Here is a 20112-nt window from a genome sequence, read left to right as displayed (position 1 = left end):
CCAAACCCTCACACCGACAGTCATACAATCTTTTCAAAATAGTATGAGAGCCGTGGCAGATTGGATGGCCCAGAACTTCCTCCAATGCAACGTGACCAAAACTGAAGTCATGTTGTTTGGAGGGGCCACCCTGCTATGGTCCCCCGACTGGTGGCCACTTGAGCTGGGACCTGTCCCCGTACCAAAACAGATTGTCAAAAACCTGGGAGTGCGCCTAGACCAAGCATTGATATTAAATGATCATGTCAATCAAGTTACTGGAACTTGTTTCCGAGTAATTGGGCTATTACGACGCATTTTCCCCTTCCTGCCTGACATCCACAGGAAGACGTTGGTACAAGCATTGGTCATCGGTCGGATAGACTACTGCAATGGACTCCTCATTTCTGCCAATCAAGAACAACTGGGCAGACTGCAGGTAGTACAAAACACCGCAGCTAGACTCATCTTGAATGCTTTTCCCCGAACTCCTTCACGCCCACTCCTCTCTCACCTTCACTGGCTCCCGGTGAGACAACGTGTCAACTTTAAAGTATGATGTACAATGCATAAGTGTATTTATGGGTCTGGCCCTAAATACCTAAGAGACATATTCGTCCCTTACTCACCGGGACGTGTCCTGCGTTCCAGCAGCACTATGTTGCTGCAGGTGCCCAGAGTGATGAGAGCAAGACAGGGAGGACGGGCCCTCTCACTTAAAGGGCCCATGTTATGGAACTCTCTGCCTCCACAGCTGAGATACACCCCTAATCTCCTCTCCTTTAGAAAGAAATTAAAAACATACCTCTTCACACAAGATCAATAATTTCTCCTATTATCTGCGCAGTCTCATATCTCAGGCTGTTTCCTAATACCTTATCAGAAGCTACGCGCGGAGATACCCCTTCGGGGCTGATTCAGGCGCGATACAAATACATAAATAAATATCCCCTGGGGCACAGTGCTGCAACGATGATACCTGACATGCACCCCCTTCCGGTAGTGTTATCGGCCTTTATACATTTCATTTGTCTCCCTGGAGCATTTATCACACTCCTTATAGTGCTTATCCTTAATCATTGCCTTCTTTTACACTAGCGGCATCTTTATTTCAGGAATGCACCCCATTCCTATCCACCTAAAATCTGTCTCCCTGGTGCATTATATACACTCATTATAGTGTTTTCCTTTAACCATTAAACTGCACCTACCTATGCCTTTAACAACTCCAAATCGTGCAGCCGGACATGCCATTGAGCTCCCGCCTCTGAAATCGTGCGATCCTGCACCTGTTTGGACTTGATATTTCTCTAATTAAGTGGGATTCTCCAATTTTTATGGTGCCATCAGTTGGCTGACCGCCAATACCGAACGCGAGCAATCGCACCCACAAAAGCATTGAACGCGAGCCATCGCGCCCGCCCGCTTGTGCTTTTACAATTTCACCGCAGTAATGCGATAAAGGCACTGTGTAATTGAATTAAGCACTCCAACTGGGGCAATACGTCTGCTTAATATATGTTCATGTCCTGACACTTAACGCCAAAAGCCCCACTTTGTATTATATTTTGGTGTTCAGCCCCTTTGACAATGTCAGACGGTCTGCTTTACTTCGCAATTTGTCAGATATTCTGGACCGCCTATGTAAATGCAGCGGACTTAGAGTAACACTAATAGGCAGAACAAGAACTGAATTAGGGGTGCCCCCTGGTTTTAACGATAAACATTGATTGGTGAGAGATATTTAGTGGTCTGAAAGAAGGTGGTCAGAACTGGCTTTAAACCACCGAAACATGTCAACGCATATACAGTGCTACATTTATGGAACATACTGACACACTAGATGGGAACTCCGTTATAATAAAGTGCCCGTATGATTATTTGTGTGAATTAGCAATTGATTAAGCCAGATTGTATTGTCTGGTGTATTCTCTGCTTGTTTTCTTTAGATCTTCTTTTAATTGCATGTGATGTTTATGCTATCATGTATTTTTAACAAAAGAGAAGTAGGAAAACACTTTTTTAAATGTATGTTTTGCTATGAACATGAAGGACTAGATGTTTTTATATTTTTATTGGGATATGTAATAACTTTATAAAATATGTGAGATATGTAGCACTCTTGTAGCACTCTACGTAGGTATGGGGTTGTGTGTATGAGTTGTGGATAAATTTGAGATTTATGTGAGTTCGAACAATATCAAATAAATTCTTGTGAGAATTATGATTTGAAAGGGAATATTTTGTGACTTCATAATATGGAAGTGCAACACCCCCTAATAAATGTTATGCCCTTTTTGAATAGCCCATCTCTAGCTATATAATTGGTCTGTGGGTGCTAACACCTTTGCGTTACTGCTCTTGGCAAGATGAGAGATGGTTCTAGCTCTCTTACAGTGATGATGGTGAGCTACCTAAGTTCTTGTTGACAATGAAACTCTCTTGGCAGTACAATTCACAATGGCGCCTGCAAAATAACCTGCATCGCCTAGTCTGACCAATTGCTTGTTCTAATTTTGTGCCGCCTCCTTGCTCATAGTTATAGAGATTTCAAGCCACGGAAGTACCATGTAGTACCACATTTATAACCGGAATCCTAGAAATGTGTCTCCTCCAGCCACTTACGAATTAGTTGAGTTCTGCTCCAGTCCTTTGTTTAAACCAATGTGCTATTCTTTGTTCATCTGGGTATTTATGTATTTCCTTCAGTCACTAAGACAATAGCTGTAAATCTCATTCACATTCCATGCTACATAAAGCATAAGTGAAAGTCTACCTTCTAGCTCAGTAAACCTCTGTATAGCGCATTGCTTAACCAGAACCAGGAGTGACTGGTGACCTTTCAGAGTGGTGGGTGGGGTTGGGGGGCGAGATAAGTGACACCACCTACAAAAAAAACAAAACCACATTTTCCCTCCCTACAAAGCCCATGCTAAAAAGAAAACTCCCTCAAATGCCCAAATAAAAACAACCACTCTCTCCAAAATAAAACAGTACATGCATTGCACATTATATTGATTAAATGCAACCAAATTGTTTTTACCGTGGGCTGCGGGTCCTCCTTGCTGTCCTTATGAAGACTGGAAAGAACCCCCTAACCAATCCAAATGCTGCTCTCATGCTACATGAGAGCAGCGCCAGAATTCGATGAAGGGGGTTGATCTCGCGCTTCTTCAGGCCCTAGAGGCCTGTTATGTTATGTTATGTTATTTATTTTCTTGTATAGCGCAACAGTTACTCAAAAAGAGTGTCCCGGCGCTTTAGGTAAGGTGAACAGGTTTCAAGAATAACACATTCAGAATAACACAACACAGATAAAAACAGCTGTGCAAGACGCTCACCCGTCCTCACCTCTCCTCATAAAGAAACCTCTGCTCGACAGAGCTTCAGCTTAGTTTCAGCATTTTAGAGAATAATTTCTTCAAATTCAAAGTGAGCATAATCAGAGACTGGTCTGTAGTAAAAAGCTTATTCTTCTGTAGCTGCATACCGTATAATCAGAATATGATCCATATTCTCTTGTAAATCTGAATTCTCAAATTGTGAACATTTCTTTACTCTTGGGACCGAAACACACAGCTGAATCTGGGGCAAACCTGAATACCCCCCAAAAATCTCTGTAATTGGAGACGTGTGCCCAGGGAACCTCTTTCTTTAGACACTTGGGTCATCATGTCGAGTGGTCCTTTCGTTCAAATGGGAGCAGCCCCATCAGGATTTCAAGATCTGTGTCGATTCCCTAGATCCATTGTCTTTCCAACTGACCAATGAGCTAAAAGGGGACCTTGAAGGATTACCAGGGGCATTAGGTATGGAATGACACATTCCATAGTTTTTGATTTTTTTAATAAATCTTTTTATTGATATTAAAAACAACAAGCATTTACAATGCAATGGTTTTGCCTTTGTTAAAGTTAGAGCTATTGGCATTGCTCTTGACATTATTTTTATTTATGTTTTTTTTAACATAAATAAATGGCATTGTCATTTACAATGCCACTAGCTTTATCTATCGCAAATGACACACACAAACACACACAGAGCCGCCCCACACACACCCCCACACAGAGCCCCGCACACACAGCCCCCCACACACACAGCCACACAGAGCCCCCCACACACACAGCCACACAGAGCCCTCCACACACACAGCCACACAAAGCTTCCTACACACACAGCCACACAGAGCCCTCCACACACACCAACACAGCACAAGCAGGCAACAGGGGCAGACGGAGGCACAAGCAGGCAACAGGGGCAGACGGAGGCACAAGCAGGCAACAGGGGCACACAGAGGCACAAGCAGGCAACAGGGGCACACAGAGGCACAAGCAGGCAACAGGGGCCCACAGAGGCAGAAGCAGGCAACAGGGGCCCACAGAGGCACAAGCAGGCAACAGGGGCACACAGAGGCACAAGCAGACAACAGGGGCACACAGAGGCACAAGCGGGCAACAGGGGCACAAGGAGGCACAAGCGGGCAACAGGGGCACAAGCAGGCAACAGGGGCACGAAAACAGAGGCACAAGCAGGCAACAGGGGCAGGTGGAGAAAACACAATTTTCAACAGCCCACTTGGCTCTGCAACAGTTGCCTTTGAAAAGCAATACGGCGTAATGGGCATGATCAAATCCCGTCCCCTGCATAAAAAAAAACAACAGCCTGAGGCGACTGCTAACACAGATGTAGTACAAGGCATTACACGGCAAGGGTGCTGCTGCCGGCAATTATCCTGGTATTTAAACAAATCTCTCTCTCTCACACACAGAGCCGCCCCACACACACCCCCACACAGAGCCCCGCACACACAGCCACACAGAGCCACCCACACACACAGCCACACAGAGCCCCCCACACACACAGCCACACAAAGCTTCCTACACACACAGCCACACAGAGCCCTCCACACACACCAACACAGCACAAGCAGGCAACAGGGGCAGACGGAGGCACAAGCAGGCAACAGGGGCAGACGGAGGCACAAGCAGGCAACAGGGGCACACAGAGGCACAAGCAGGCAACAGGGGCACACAGAGGCACAAGCAGGCAACAGGGGCACACAGAGGCACAAGCAGGCAACAGGGGCACACAGAGGCACAAGCAGGCAACAGGGGCACACAGAGGCACAAGCAGGCAACAGGGGCACACAGAGGCACAAGCAGAGCACAAGCAGGCAACAGGGGCACACAGAGGCACAAGCAGGCAACAGGGGCACACAGAGGCACAAGCAGGCAACAGGGGCACACAGAGGCACAAGCAGGCAACAGGGGCACACAGAGGCACAAGCAGGCAACAGGGGCACACAGAGGCACAAGCAGGGGCACACAGAGGCACAAGCAGGCAACAGGGGCACACAGAGGCACAAGCAGACAACAGGGGCACACAGAGGCACAAGCAGACAACAGGGGCACACAGAGGCACAAGCAGACAACAGGGGCACAAGGAGGCACAAGCGGGCAACAGGGGCACAAGGAGGCACAAGCGGGCAACAGGGGCACAAGCAGGCAACAGGGGCACGAAAACGGAGGCACAAGCAGGCAACAGGGGCAGGTGGAGAAAACACAATTTTCAACAGCCCACTTGGCTCTGCAACAGTTGCCTTTGAAAAGCAATACGGCGTAATGGGCATGATCAAATCCCGTCCCCTGCATAAAAAACAACAGCCTGAGGCGACTGCTAACACAGATGTAGTACAAGGCATTACACGGCAAGGGTGCTGCTGCCGGAAATTATCCTGGTATTTAAACAAATCTCTCTCTCTCATCAGGAAAGCGTTTAGTGAAGCAGGTGGAGCGAGACAGGCTGACATGGAGCACAGCTACTTATCTGTCCCCTCCAGCAACTGCACTTTCTGAACCCGAGTCGTGTCAAATGAAACAACTGCACATTGACTTTTCACTTCTATAAACATTATGGCGTGATTGACAACTCTGGGAAGCAGTCGCTGTAATCATCTCGCCTCCTGCTAGGGTAGATGTGGACGTGTATTTTACATCAGCGCCTCGTCGGGAGTAGTAAGCGCTATATAAATACAAGTCACTCGCAGCCACTCCAACCCCACTTACATATTACATAACGCGCAATTAAAATACATCTACTGCTCCAAGGCAAGTCACGCATGCTCACTCCAGGAAATCACAGGATCAAATCACCACCAGACCTAGTACTAAGAATGTGGAAACTGATGAAAACGACTCTCTTTGACGTTTGAAATTGATTGATATTCTCTCACGCTAAATACATTTTCTCTTTGGAAATACTCACTTTAAATTCATCAGCAGCAGAGCGGGACGAGGAGGGAAGGCACGGAAAGCGGCGGGCACGTAAACAGCGCGGGACTGTCTGTGGGATCACGAGAAACAGGGGGACACACACAACACGGGACTCTCCACACCTCTGCGGCTGCCGGTAGTGAGCGCTCTGCAGTCCCCCAACCACCACCACCATGCAGTGTGCCCGATGGGGCAGAGGGTCTGAAAACCGTCAGCATCTCCTGTCTATGCCCGGCTAGAGCCGAGCCCCCAGGGACATAAGAGAGTCAGACTTCCCTCCCCACCCAGGAGAGCGGCACCTCACCACACCCACAGGGGCGTACCTCAACACTCCTGCGTGCCCCCCACACCCACTGCTGCCACGGGTAGCGGGAGGGAGCCTCCCCTAGCCCCAAATAAAAAAACAAATCGACTCACCTGCACCTTGCGACAGCGGCACTTCTCCGGTCTCCCTCTTCGGCATGGGAGACCGGCAACGTCGACGGCGGCAATGTCTTGGGCACTTCTCCGGTCTCCCTCTTCGGCATGGGAGACCGGCAACGTCCTCCGCTTCTTCCGGGGCTCCCTCCAGGCAGGCCACGGGAGCCCCGCGTGGGCCGCCATACTGCTTCTGGGCCGCCGTCTTCCTTCTTCCCCCGGGCGGCGGGGGGGCGGGCACTTCCGGCCGGCCGGCCACGCTAGGATTGGCCGGCCGGGCTAAATGCTGTCATGGAGACTGCACAGGCCTTGCTGTGGGAGACTTCGGATGAGCCCCGCACGCACAGTGAATATTAGATTTTAGAGAACAATGCAGGGGTCTGTTGGGTGTCTCGTTGCTTTCCCAAACACGGAAGAGAAGCACAGTCTGCCTGAAAGGCTGACCAATCAAAGGCCGCAAGGGGTGACAGGCCCAGGCACGCACCGGTGGGAACACTGTTGTCACCCTGTGATCCGGGTGGCGGAGCGCTGATTGGCCAGCAGAGGCCGGCTGCCAGCCAACCGGATCTGCGCATTTCATGCTGCCGGGGAGATGCGAGCTCAGGCAGGGGAGGGAGCGGCCCTGTAGTAAGATGGCGGGGGAGGAGAGCGAGCGTTTGTCATTAGCGTCACCTTTGTCAGGCAGGCTCTGCTGAGTCACTGTGAGCAATGGGGGGGGAGGAAACGGAACACCGAGGACTGTGTTTTCTCAAATTGAAAACACAACATGTTACAAAACGGACGGCGGGAGAGGACACGGGCGGCGGGAGGGGGGGCGGGAGGGGTTACGGGGGGCGGGAGGGGACACGGACGGCAAAGCACTCACGCAAGCAGGAAAGGGTGCCGGCTCAATGCCGGGACAGATTCGGGGGCGTTCCCGGCGTCGCGTGACGTCGGCAAAAGCCAAAGAATCTCGGGAACGCCCCCGTGTCTGGTCCGGCATTGACGGACAGGCCCCTCGTCCAATGGCTAGGCTCCATTTATGGAGCCAGCCAATGAATGACGAGGGCCGACCCAAACCCACACACAGTACTCATTAGGTTTTTGCCTGCGCAAAAAAGATGCGCAGAGCGCATCTTTTTCGCGAGGCAAAACCTAAAAAACAATAAGAACGTATCGGGTGCAATGCAATCAGGTACATACAAAGAATCAAACAGTTGAAAAATCGGGATACTTGCGGCACATTAAGCAGGACCCTGAGACTCCAACACTCTTAGTCAATCAAGACTATGAAACTAACGGAGTTCGCCCTATAAAAAGGCGTGCTGCCCTCCGGTCCCGCCACCCACAAAATCAGGATATCAAAGCTCGTTATATCCTTCGATACTAAGATCATGAACAGGATAAATGACAGACATTTGTCTGCAGAAAATACACAAATGAGAATAATAATGCTCGCATTGTCACCTTAATACTGAAAACAGAGTCAGGATAATTAATAATTAAGAATAGAATTAAGAATTGAAAATAAAGTAAAAAACGCAACGTGCGCAACACCCCACCCCCCACCCTGCACCCCTGCATGTAGCTTACGCAAGACTAGGAGTGTGCCTGTCGCCCCATCTTATCTACAAAAACTAAAAATAGTAAATGGAGGAGGGCCTTCGTACAGGCTCCCGGCCTACCTCCCCCGCTAGTTCTAAGCCTCCCCTCGTTACGGATATATTATCGATTACACAATCAGGCTAAGATCGGGGGGATTCATTAATCGCCTACATCGCCTCCCGGTACCAACATTATAAAGTGAATCCCGCACAGCCACCACTCTAACAAATGTCTTAAAACAATAAGCCGTTCTCAGCCTTGGCCCGTTCGATCAGGCACACGAATGTTCTTCACCCAAACAGCCGCCATCTTGAAAGATTCAAAGGACTGGAGGTGTTCGTTTGGCTGCACACAGGAGCGAGCTGGAAACAACTGGGCATATTCATGCTCATTATCACTGGGTCCCATCCGCGCTGATAAGAACCTCTGACGTTGTTTCAAGTCCAGTTGCACTGAGTTCGGAAAGGGAGAGAGGGCCACCTTGTCTAACCACTCCTGAGTCTTCACATGAGTCGTCAGATGCATTGCATGGCACGATTTTCCCTCCGTCAGTATCAATATTGCACACACTGACTCAGCAGGGACTTCCAATACACGGTCATTAGCTAATTTGCAGTCCAGAGTCTTTCGCATCCCTTGTTTTATAGGGTTGATGGCCTTGAGTAGTCCGGGTGCTGTGGACGCCGTTACTTTCGCAGTGTCATTAAATTGAACAAAAGCTGCTTTCATATGCCCCAATTCAAAAGCAACGGCATTTAATTTGTGCTCCAGGGCTTGGGCTCTCCGGTTCAGGGAAAGGTGAAGACCACCGACAGCCGCCATTAGAGCTCAAAGCGTAGGTTCAACCCTGGCCAGCGCTGATTGTTCCCCCTTGTTAGCGATATTCTGGTCCGGTTTCGGAGACCCCTTAGTTAGGATATGTCGTCCCAAGTCATCCGTTCGACTTTTTCCAGACACCTCGAAGGATCGGGTCCGAATCGTACGAAGGTCGACATTGGGCGCCATGTCGTGCATTTCGTTCATGGTCTATCCTTCGGGCCCGTCGGGATAGACCCACTAGAGTTAAAAATGATGACACACGTTCCAACCCATCTGCGCGCAAGGATATTTCGGAGCCGCCTTCAGGATATGCCCGCATCCATCGGGTCGCATTTCAGATGGTTTCCAAGCCGTTCATGTTCCGGGCTCCGTCAATTAATTACTCAACTTGCATCCGCAGTATCATTGAGTTGCTCCACTTCGGCGCTAATCAGTACGGATGTTTAATGATAAGATCGGACAAAACTTCACTTCGGTTCCGGTGGACCGGCTCCTCCTGAACTCTTATGGCCGATGTTGTTCAACTAGTAGCCGTCTGCACTCTTACTCGGGGCCCCGGCTCCAATGCTGATGTAGGCCGCAAACTTCAAGACGACGTTTCTCCGTTCTCAAAGCCGGTGGAACTTTCGGGGTCACACGATGCGGCGTTATTTCGATTCGTCTACACGGGAGCGTTGCATAGGCACAGGATAACTAGCAGGATCTTGTAGAGGGATGAGGAGCTCTACGGAGCCGGGAGCCTAAGCGGCCATCTTGGTCGCCAGCTTGGCTCCTCCCCCGACACATTCCATTGATAATGTATTAATTTATGTAAAACTGGTAAATTTCCCCTCCCCCCAACCCAAGTTAGTAATTGCCCCTGGTATTGGTAACTCCTGGGGGGTGGTATGGAATACTAGGTCTGATACCTGGGCGCTCATAGTGAGCCTCAACAAAGGCAGTAAACAAGTCAAGTATCCAATAACCCTTTGCCCACACATACTTTTATTTGTTTGCTCCTGCTGCACACTCAAACTGTCCTCTGTCTACCTACCAATCTTGCAGTATACTGCCAGCTTCTTGAAACAGTAACTTCTCAATCAGCACTGCTCAAAAGATGAGGTGGTCCCGCCACTACGGACCATGAAAATGGCAGCCTGTGCCCTCTCTATAAAGAGCACGGGGGGCGCAGTGGGTAGGACTTTAAATACACACTGTGCAAAATATTTTTTGATCTGTAGATCATATTCCTGAACTCTTATAGTACTAAAGATCCCTCTGGTTTCTCTTGGTCACAACTGGCCTCTCTCTCTCTGAACATTCTGATGTGAGATTAAAGGCTCCCTCTGCGTCACACGACTGACGTCACCAGCTCAGGACAGCTCCATCGGTGCACATCACACAGCCTATAACATTCATACAACAAATAATGTGTCATGAAGAAAGACAACGGTGAAATCACAGGTAGGCGAAACTCGGAAAATGCAAAACTTAAGGCTTGTGTCTTGAGCTAGTGTTACCCCAAAACCTCTGCTAAGTCTCCAGAGGCCTGAAAACATTCATCATTTTTAAAACAGTTCATATGTTTTAACAGTCAAAACAACTTTGAATGTTCTATGAATCTGTGAAAGGATACAGAATGTTTATGTTCTCGGTTCCGGAAGCGGCTAGCAGTTCAGTCAAAAACTGTTTTTTGCTATATGTTTAGAATGGTTCTAAGGACAATGAAGGCTTTTAAAGCGGTTTTGGCAATAGCATGTTGGTCAGTGCAGGTCCAGTCTGAGAGCTTAGCACTTATTTTAACACTTACGTACTACAGCTCTTGGTGGTCTCTTGTTTATGTAGCCATATTCATTTTCTGTTCTTTTTCTCCTCTCTCTACAGAGGCGTTGACTTGGGATCCAGACGCAGCTGCTCTTCCTAAGAGTGGATCTCAGAAACCTTCAAAAGAACCATCGACAGTATGCCTGGATTTTAGCATGTTCTCTGAATCGATTAACTCAACAATCGAACTGTGCGCAGATGAAGATTCTTCGCCCCCCTTTTTTACTAGTTTGAGTTTTGCAGACGCAGATGAGAACCTAGAAGGCTCGGTCATCAAATTATCTCCAGTGAGTGAAGTTGATATCTGCCAGAGTCCAGTGGAAAGCGCAGAGATGGCTTCCAAAGTGAAAATTGTTGAATTTATACATCCTATTCGCAAGAAAAAGAAGAGACCCGTGAAAAGAACAGACGCAGCTCAGCCCCTGGCGAAGGAACCTTTAGATGTCACCCAGAGAACCTTCTGTGGTGCCCTCACCCCGTCCACCAGAATAATTAAAAGTGGAAACGTGCCCTACGCTTCCCCTGGTAGTTCTACTACAGGTTTTGTGGAATCAGATGTGAAATATCCATCATATACTTTTCAGACATTGCAAAAAAGCAATGGATATCCCAAGCCGTTATGAAGGATGGCTCCTAAACTGTTCTGGACTCCTCGTCTGCCAGGTTCAGCTCTTACTCCATGAGGTGTTTAAGCTGGGGTTTACAGGCACTTAAAGAACTGTTTGACCTGGCATTCTGCCTTTTCTCGCAAGGCTTACACCTTCACCTCTAACGTGCATATCCTTTCATTTTCACATTCTGGTTTTTCGAAATATATTCTCAGTCCTGTGATGAATTTAATATAGTAAGTCAAAGGGAAATCCCTGGAGTGCACTAATGAACCTCACAGACCCGTGTAAACACACATATACAAAGACACGGAAAAGAACCTATAGTCCACTGTGTTATGGGGAATATATGATAATTTCCACAAAGAAATAAAATCGTTTACAATCTTATTTTATTAAAAAACCATGAATCTGAACAATTAACGACGCATTTTTTCTGATATAGAGAATCCAACCAGGGCCCGGTACACACTGGATGGACATGCAATATTGCTACTAATGTTTACAGAAGCTAAAACAACATAGGCCTGTGGATCTATTAATATACAGTGGCAGAGATATCCAGGAGCCATAGTAGTACTAGGGGTTCTTTACGGTGTAATTTTTGTTCCATGTCTATTGTCTATGAACTGCTGAAATGTTATACACATGACTCTATTGGTTTTGTATTTTTTAATTGTGTCTGAAAAGTATTGGTTCGAATGTTTATGATTTCTCAAGGAATATTTCTTTGATTTTAACTGTCTTGTATTTTAATTGTTCAGATTCATGGTTTTTTTATAAAATAAGATTGTAAACGATTTTATTTCTTTGTGGAAATTATCATATATTCCCCATAACACAGTGGACTATAGGTTCTTTTCCGTGTCTTTGTATATGTGTGTTTACACGGGTCTGTGAGGTTCATTAGTGCACTCCAGGGATTTCCCTTTGACTTACTGTCCTCTTACCCTGTTCCCTGGTGAAAGTGGGGTACCCTCTCCTTTGAAACCTGCGAATTTAATATAGCACAGACATATAAATTTGGGCAATTAATCTGTTGCCCAGATTATCAAATGTATACGTATTGCGTTATGATGCAGAGTTATCATTCAGGCTCAGATAGCACCATGGGCTTTAGGTTCCATTGACATGGAAGGCTCAGTCCTCTGACAGCAGGAAGACAGCAATGTCATGATAATCTATAGATATTGACGAGGAAACAGAAAATAAAAGTCTCAGGTAAGTGTCCTCTGGAACCAATAAAATGATACCAGTGTGGCCATGGTTTTCATTTAGGCAGAAGGGGATTACCATATGTATTTCTGGCTGAATGGTGCAGTGTGATAAGTGTTCCTGACTTGAATTTACCAGGTATATTTGAACATTAGCCCTGGTTCTATCATCTGGTAAGGTTGCACTGTGAAATCGCTCGAGGCTTTGGCAGCCAGGTCTCACCCTTTTTAAAGGGTGGTGAATACACACTCTGTACACCCCACCCAGAAGCCCCCACATAATTTACCATCTGCTCAGTGTTGGACACCACGGAATTTGTAATCCACGATTCCATTGGGTTGAAGTTATAATTGCATGTCCCTGTGGCAGTTGGACTGCGTGGTAGAGGTAAACTTAAGGCAGAAAGTACAGTGCTCCTCTTAATTAGGGCCTATATTTACAATATGTGTCCCAAATTCTACATGAGCTATCCCACAACTATCAACGTTAATATAGTTTGAAAAATGCACATGTTTTGCCCCTGAACACCAGCTTGTCATTTTCCACCAATGCACTAATTGGGTCTTAAAAACCAGCCTGCAGTTTTCTGAAAATATTCTTGTTCTTCAAGACCAGCTTTTCATTTTATTTTCATAATATATTTTGGCATTTTCTGAAAATATAACAATTGTGCCCAGAAATACCAGCTTTTTTGTGATACATTATTTGGCATCAAATATCAGCTTTTGTTCGGTTTTCTTTTTTCTTGTTTTTAATAAATGAATTAATATCACAACGAAATCTTAACACAATAAAATCATCTTGTCATGTTTCCTCGGGTAACCATCATTTACAAGTGGATAGATATTTGTTCACTAAATACATTGAATGGAGTGGGAATGTACTTTTTGATCCACTGTCCCTGAGTCATGTGAAGGTGCATAATCGAGCCATTGTTTTCTCAGATTTATTCCACATATTAACTTTTCTAAGGTGTTTAGGCTCTCGCACCCTACCGGAACGGCAGCTACAGCTTATAAAAGGATGCACTATTGGGAAATAAGGCGATCACTGTGTCCAGTAGTAAACAGAGACTTGTATGCATTGACTATTTGAACATATAGCTATATTGCACATCCTGCTATTTTACAGAAAGGCTTTCAGACCTAGGGTAATTTTTAGTGAATATTTTGAAAATAGGTTATCTCCTTCTTAGCTGTATTTAGAATCTGGGTTGTCAGGGGAGAAGTGGTTGCCTGAACCTCTTTATAGATCAATGCTATCAGCATAGCTATCTGGTTGCAAAAGACCTGTTGTCAAGCTACCATAGCTTATAGTGGGCTGAACGCCCATAACTTACCATTGGTTAGCAATATTGGCGCTGATTTTCTTGCTTCTTATTCAATGGCTTGCCTTGCTCATCTTGTGTCTGTCCCTCCCATTGAGCATAGTCTGTTTGCTTGTGTTGTTCCACTGCTTGCTTTTAGGGAACAACTTTTTTTTTCTTTTTGCTTAAGCATTCACAAGAGTGCATGTGTTTTCCAGCAGTCTCCCTTGTGTACTTCTCTCACTCACCCACATGCCTTTTCTATCCCACATCGCTGTCTCTCCGCAAGTGTTTCTCCCACTTCTTCCAAGTTGCTTCTGCCCATCTAGCTTCCCCCACATGAGCCCTCAGTGTTGCTTCCCCACATATATATATATGTATATATATAAAAGAAAATAATCTACCTTAAAAAACAAAAATTACCCTTTCATCTTGGGTCAGCAAATAACAAAATTATCATTTTTTGGCCCTTACCTACAAAATAATGCGGCCGCATGAGCTGCAACACAGCACCTTGTTTTCTCTTTTGCCCTTCTGCACTGTGTTGAGTATGCTGTACAACATTGCTAAAAACCATTAGGGATGCCAATAGTTCCTACAGGTGAGACCTATTGGCATTGCCAGTTTTTAAAACAAATTTCAGGCTAGCCAGATGTGTCTATGCATACAAAATTGATGTAGGCAAAGCGTTCAGAGAAGATATACCTAAAATAAACACTATCTTTCAAATGAATGGACATCTCGTGAACCACTTTAGGTGACTCGGGTCATCCGATGATAATGGAACCAGCATCCACTTTGGTATTTGCTCATTAATCCCAGGTAAGCAACACCTGCCTCCTGCTTCCATGCTGTAGGAAAAACAGGCTATCTGTTACTATTTCTCAGCATCTTGTCTACAGAACGATGAAACGCAGAGCAGCAGCACCATACTTCTTGTATTTTTCTTCCTTGCCGCGCAGTCCATTGCTTGATTTTGCTCACAAGAAAGTATCACTCATAGTCGTTAAATGTCACTCATATTCACACAGAAATTATGAAAATATCCCACGTAAGCAATCTGAAACCTTGGCAGCTTTGCAGCATTTGGAACCAGATTCTCTTAGGAACAGCTTCATCACTTCTTGCAGCCACTGTTTCTCTTGGAAATGCACATGGACAGGCTTCCTGGCCTGCACCTCTTTCTCTCTACACAAAGCTCAGAGATGGTCCTTCTTCTTGGGCACCCACATACTGTGATGGCACTCGTGGGGCTGCCCTTACCTTCCCTTCCCCCTGTTTTTTTTTCTTTCTGTTTCACATTTGTTAAGAGTTCCTAACGTGCACATCTCTCCATCCTTGGTTCTCACCCGGATCCAGGGTTGTAATCCAAAAAGGAGGCAAGTGCTGTAGAAACCTGCTGGAAACTGCAGGTTCTCTGTTGGCTCTTTATTAGATAAACACGGCTAGAAATAGATGGCTAAGCCGAAGGAAATATAAAGCCTCCCCAGGAAAAGGGACACCTTCCCCTTGCTGAGTCCATCAGCTCTGCCAACTGTCCTTGCCAGTCGCACCATGGCAGTGGAACAGTCAAGGTGTCCCCATTCTCACACAAGCATGTGAGTAATTAAGCATCTGCAGATATAGTAACTGATAACATACAAGACTAAGGGGCCGATTATGATGGCGGACGGATTGCCCCCGCCAGGCTGGCGGTAGCCACCGCCGGCCCGGCGGGGGCAATCCGTCCGCCATCTTTCCTGAAAAGACCCCCCGCCACATTAGGATGGCTGAGAGGTCTTTGCGACCGAGGCCGGAAAAGGTCTAATATGGTGGCAGTGTCTATCAGACTCCGCCAGCCATATTAGGATGGGCTTTGGGGAATGCATTTCCGTGTACGGTCTTTGCTTTGGGGGCCTGTTGCGGGCCCCCAGGGTGAAGGGGGGAGGGGGGGGTTCCCCTTTCGGGGTACCCCCCTGCGTTTCGAAGTACAACATGGCAGGCACCGCGCGGTGCCTGCAGAGCCATCAATGCCTCCCTGCCCTAAAAACTGGCACCCAAAGGCTCCAATCCATGGGAAAATGCCCAGTGTAAAAAACAAGCAGTCCGGCCTTGGCTCTAGTGTCAACAATAACCGGTGCTGCGGAGCCGTGGCAGTTACGGGCAGGCAGCTTAGATTGGTGGAACCTGCCCCCTCTACATAGCAACCATTAAAAAAAAAAAAAACTTAAAGCCCTCGGCTCAGGTGTCAGGGCTCAGAGCTCTTAGCCTGACATGCATTGTTCTAGGATTATCCTTACCCTGTCGGAACATCCTCTGAGGCAGTAGAGCCTCTGAGTGGACAATGTCTGACGCATGCACTACACTTGGAATTGATGAAGCAGTAAACTTATGTATTTTTAAACATGTAGGTCTATGCCAAAGTCCAGTAAACCATGTTTCTTGATAATGCCTAAAACGGCTGTGACTGCGTTCGACATCACTGACTAAATTAGTTGTGCGGTTGAGTTGACTCTTCATGCTAATGCCTTCACAACTTGATTGTTTCTTTCTATGTCATTCTGATCCCTCGTCCATGAACAACAGTGGCTGAAAGATTCATCAAAGCAAGAAATTCAAGAAAGAGAGGAGAAGGATATTAGAACATAGAGAATCATGTGAAGAACTAATTTAGCCATTAATCTTTAACAAAGAAGTCAAAGGCCCTCTTCATGAGGGGCCCTATAATTCCAATGTGGCCCGTAATATAGCATTTAAGCCCGCTGAAGAGGGCTATACCATTGGTGGCTAAAGCCTATGAGGGAGAGGGCCTTAACAACTGGGATAGCCTGAAGCTACAAGGGTATTAGAACATGTAAATTAAAAAGGGAGAACGAGTTATACATTCATGGGAATGTTAAAGCAGAAGACTTACACCAGACATTGGTGGCCTACACCATTTCTTTGTCTTCAAAAGAGCTCTCAACATTCCAATCTTCAAATGGGAGATACTGATCCCGTCATAATTACAAGATCCATGCAAACGGTGCAGAACTTTGGGATGGACTGCATGGCAGTATTAAAGACTGAATGTATTTCTATACGCAAATGACCTCCTACTTTATTTAGACTGCCCACAATTATCGGTTCCTTTAAGTTTTTTTAGATCATTACCGTATATGGAGACGCTTCTGTATTAAGGGCGAACTGGCAAAAATCGTTTCTGGTACTGCTTGGGTGTCAAGGAGATAGTCCCGGACCCTTTTAGGTATCTCCGTACCACCAGATGACCATTGGGGACTGAACATTGAGCCATGACTACGTCAATTGAAGCAACAACCCTTTTGGTTATGGGTAGAGTATCCCTCTATAAAATGATCTCTTTCACAGCCACAATATACCTTGGAAAATGTTTCATTTCCTATGCTTTCCTCCTTTAGTAAACTGCGATTTATTTTCACGTCTTATATGGGAGACCTCCACGAGTTGCGTTAGCCAACTATGTCCAGACGCCGTGGGTCAGGGGCTAAGGTGTACTGAATATTCAATAATACTAATAGGCTGCGGAATGACTGGCTCTCTGGGGATCGGGATGACACAACTATTGCAGCTGAAAGCTCACTAACTTTCTCTTACCTTATAAGATAATTTAATACTCCCCTATTGATGACTTTCATCTGTTACCCACCATTATCATGCAGTTTAGGTCCTCTGATGGATCTTTTTGTTGAGCTGATAGGAACTAGAATACTTGGAAGATGCAGGCAGATATCATATGAGGACTTGGAGTATATAATTGCTGACCTGACCATAACCTTCACAATTCAATATTTAAAACTTTCTTTAGCCACTCACATAGATTCCTTGGGATAACAAATGTGACTAAAAGAATGAGACAGAATCGATAAAGATAATTCAGGAGGAACATTTATTTATAGCCTCAGATTACATAGACTGATCAGAAACACATTTGAGATTGGATTTAATGATAGATTTGTTAATGCAAATAACCACACGTTTGCCACAGATCAAATATTTAACAACAACGATTCAGCTTACAAACCGCATGAGAAGGATACATATTCAGTTTATTAATCATACAAACCAAGCAAGTCAGTTTGCTTCAGGTCTGTCCTTGGCTAACTCAGTCTAAGTTCAAATTTTAGCACCGCATGCCACAGTAGGAGTCAGATAAACCCTCATGCGGAAAGGTTATTTCCTGCATACCTTTGACAGCTGGCAGAGCACAAGATTAGAGGTCGCAGATTGAATTTAAAAGCCCAGTTCATCAAAGTGTCTCATCAAAAGTAAAGAGATACGGATATGTATATTTCCCACATATAAATGATAATAGGCAACGAGAGTCAAACCGACAGCATGCCGGGCAGGAAGATAAACAAATGGCAGCCATCCCCCATCTCCTCCTTCATGGGGCAATTATACTCCAAATGTTCCAGGTTTACACCCCTTAGCGTATCAGTTCAAACAGTCCATGGGTTTCATTGGTCGCTCACGGTGGGCTGTTGAGGGGTGATCAGTAAATCATAACATTCTGGATGAGTTAAGTAATCCTTTTTTGTAAATCTCAATAATATTCATTTACTCCATTGAGTTAGCATTTCGTCACTTCCACAGAAGTAGGAGCTACTTCCATTTGTCCGTAGTCAGTTCGTTCCCAAGCGCCTTTCCCTACGTTTATAACCTTATTTGCTACAGTTCTATCGAATATGCTTCTAGTGAGCAGTAATTCATTGTTAACCAGAACAGAAGTGAAACTTTGGAGAAAGTTCTCATAGGGCTTAGGTGACTGTATCACATTATTTTACATTAGCGTAGAGGAAAAAGGGGTTTCAGAGGCCACCATGAAAAATAGCTGAACCACTGTTGCGTTAATGTTAATATTCATTAAGAATCATATCTTTGCAATTTTATTAAATATTCTTCATTAATTCAATTATGACTATTTTCATGAATTTACATGTCAATATTTGGCACATTATCATGCAAGCATAATTTAAACAAGACACTTTTCAGTGCATGTATCATTTTCATATTGTTTCAAAAGGCTCATAATCATTCTATATCCGTTTCCTTAGCAGAGACATTTCCTACAATTTCTTTAGTACAACTATGCATATTTTGTGTTCTTTTTAATGTGCATTTGATTATTATTCACAAAACTTCTCTATATTATTATTTATTTATTTTCTTCCCAACATGTAAGTACATCTACATGAAATTCTCATTTTCTCTTTGTTTACATTTTCGTTTCATCATTTTCATAAACACTGCATGCTTTTACGATGCATTATGTGATTGTTGTAACTTTATTCCCCCCAATGGTACGTCCCATCCACCCCTTCCCCTCTGACCCAGTTGGTATGTCCTGCCTTGAAGCTCATGATGGAATGTTGGGACACTCTCCAGTGAGGAGAGTGGATGGTTAATAAATTGACTTGTTCATCTGGCGTCTTGCTTCTAGACTCCTTTTATGAATTTAACACTGGCGACGGAACTGCGCAGGGGGCAGAAGTTAACCATCTCCCCTTTGTGTGCTCTCTCCATACATCACACAAGAGGAAAAGAGAAGAACTTGTGTGGGGAAAAATTCGGAAAAAGGGAATGAACTGTAAAGGAAAAGGCAAGTGAAGCGTTGGAAGGGATGCAGTATGACTGAAGATTAAAATTTCAAGCACTTGAGTGATTTAAAAGAAAAGATAAAGAGGTGAGAGCCAGTCTGCCTTCTAGGCGTCCATCAAGACATTGTGCGCGTCAATCCTCAGCTGTCATCGGTCACCGTGCTGTGAGAGCGTAAATTTGGCTGACGGAATATAGAGCTGTAGAGCACTCCAGCATTGTGGTTGTTGGTATCATGTGCAAGTTTGAGGAAGTGGCGGCTCCACTTTTCTTTGCGTCCTGCGTGGTAATCAGATCGCTTACCTGACATTTGCCGGTGTCTGACGAGACTGCAGTCGGAGCCAGCCTCCCCATTGAAGCGCTGCGCAGTCCTGTTGTCCCTGGGCGCCTGTGTACCGGTGCGGAGAAGGAACTCTCTCTCCCTCGTAGGCTGTGCGACGATGTGGGAAGAGGAGAACAGATAAGGGGCTGGTGTGATTCTCAGTAGTCCGCCGTGCAAGGGGCCTACAGCGTA

At 45.7% G+C, this 20112-nt stretch overlaps 1 protein-coding gene across 1 annotated transcript in view; it reads left to right on the top strand.

The window, feature by feature from the left end:
- Positions 1-13508, top strand: part of LOC147717661 (E3 ubiquitin-protein ligase TRIM39-like) — a 63875-nt gene extending 50367 nt beyond the window's left edge. Inside the window, exons 6-7 of the mRNA XM_086924448.1 lie at positions 10935-11718; positions 12491-13508. Of these exons, the coding sequence (XP_086780574.1) occupies positions 10935-11497 (563 nt within the window). The 3' untranslated portion in view covers positions 11498-11718; positions 12491-13508. The remainder of the gene's footprint in view (positions 1-10934; positions 11719-12490) is intronic.
- Positions 13509-20112: the final 6604 nt, after the last annotated feature.

This window comes from Lissotriton vulgaris, chromosome 5 (genome assembly GCF_964263255.1).
Source record: "Lissotriton vulgaris chromosome 5, aLisVul1.2, whole genome shotgun sequence".
NCBI classification, from domain to species: Eukaryota; Metazoa; Chordata; class Amphibia; order Caudata; family Salamandridae; genus Lissotriton; species Lissotriton vulgaris.
The sequence above is the reverse complement of the archived record's forward strand: the minus strand, read 5'-3'. Positions and strand labels throughout refer to the sequence as shown.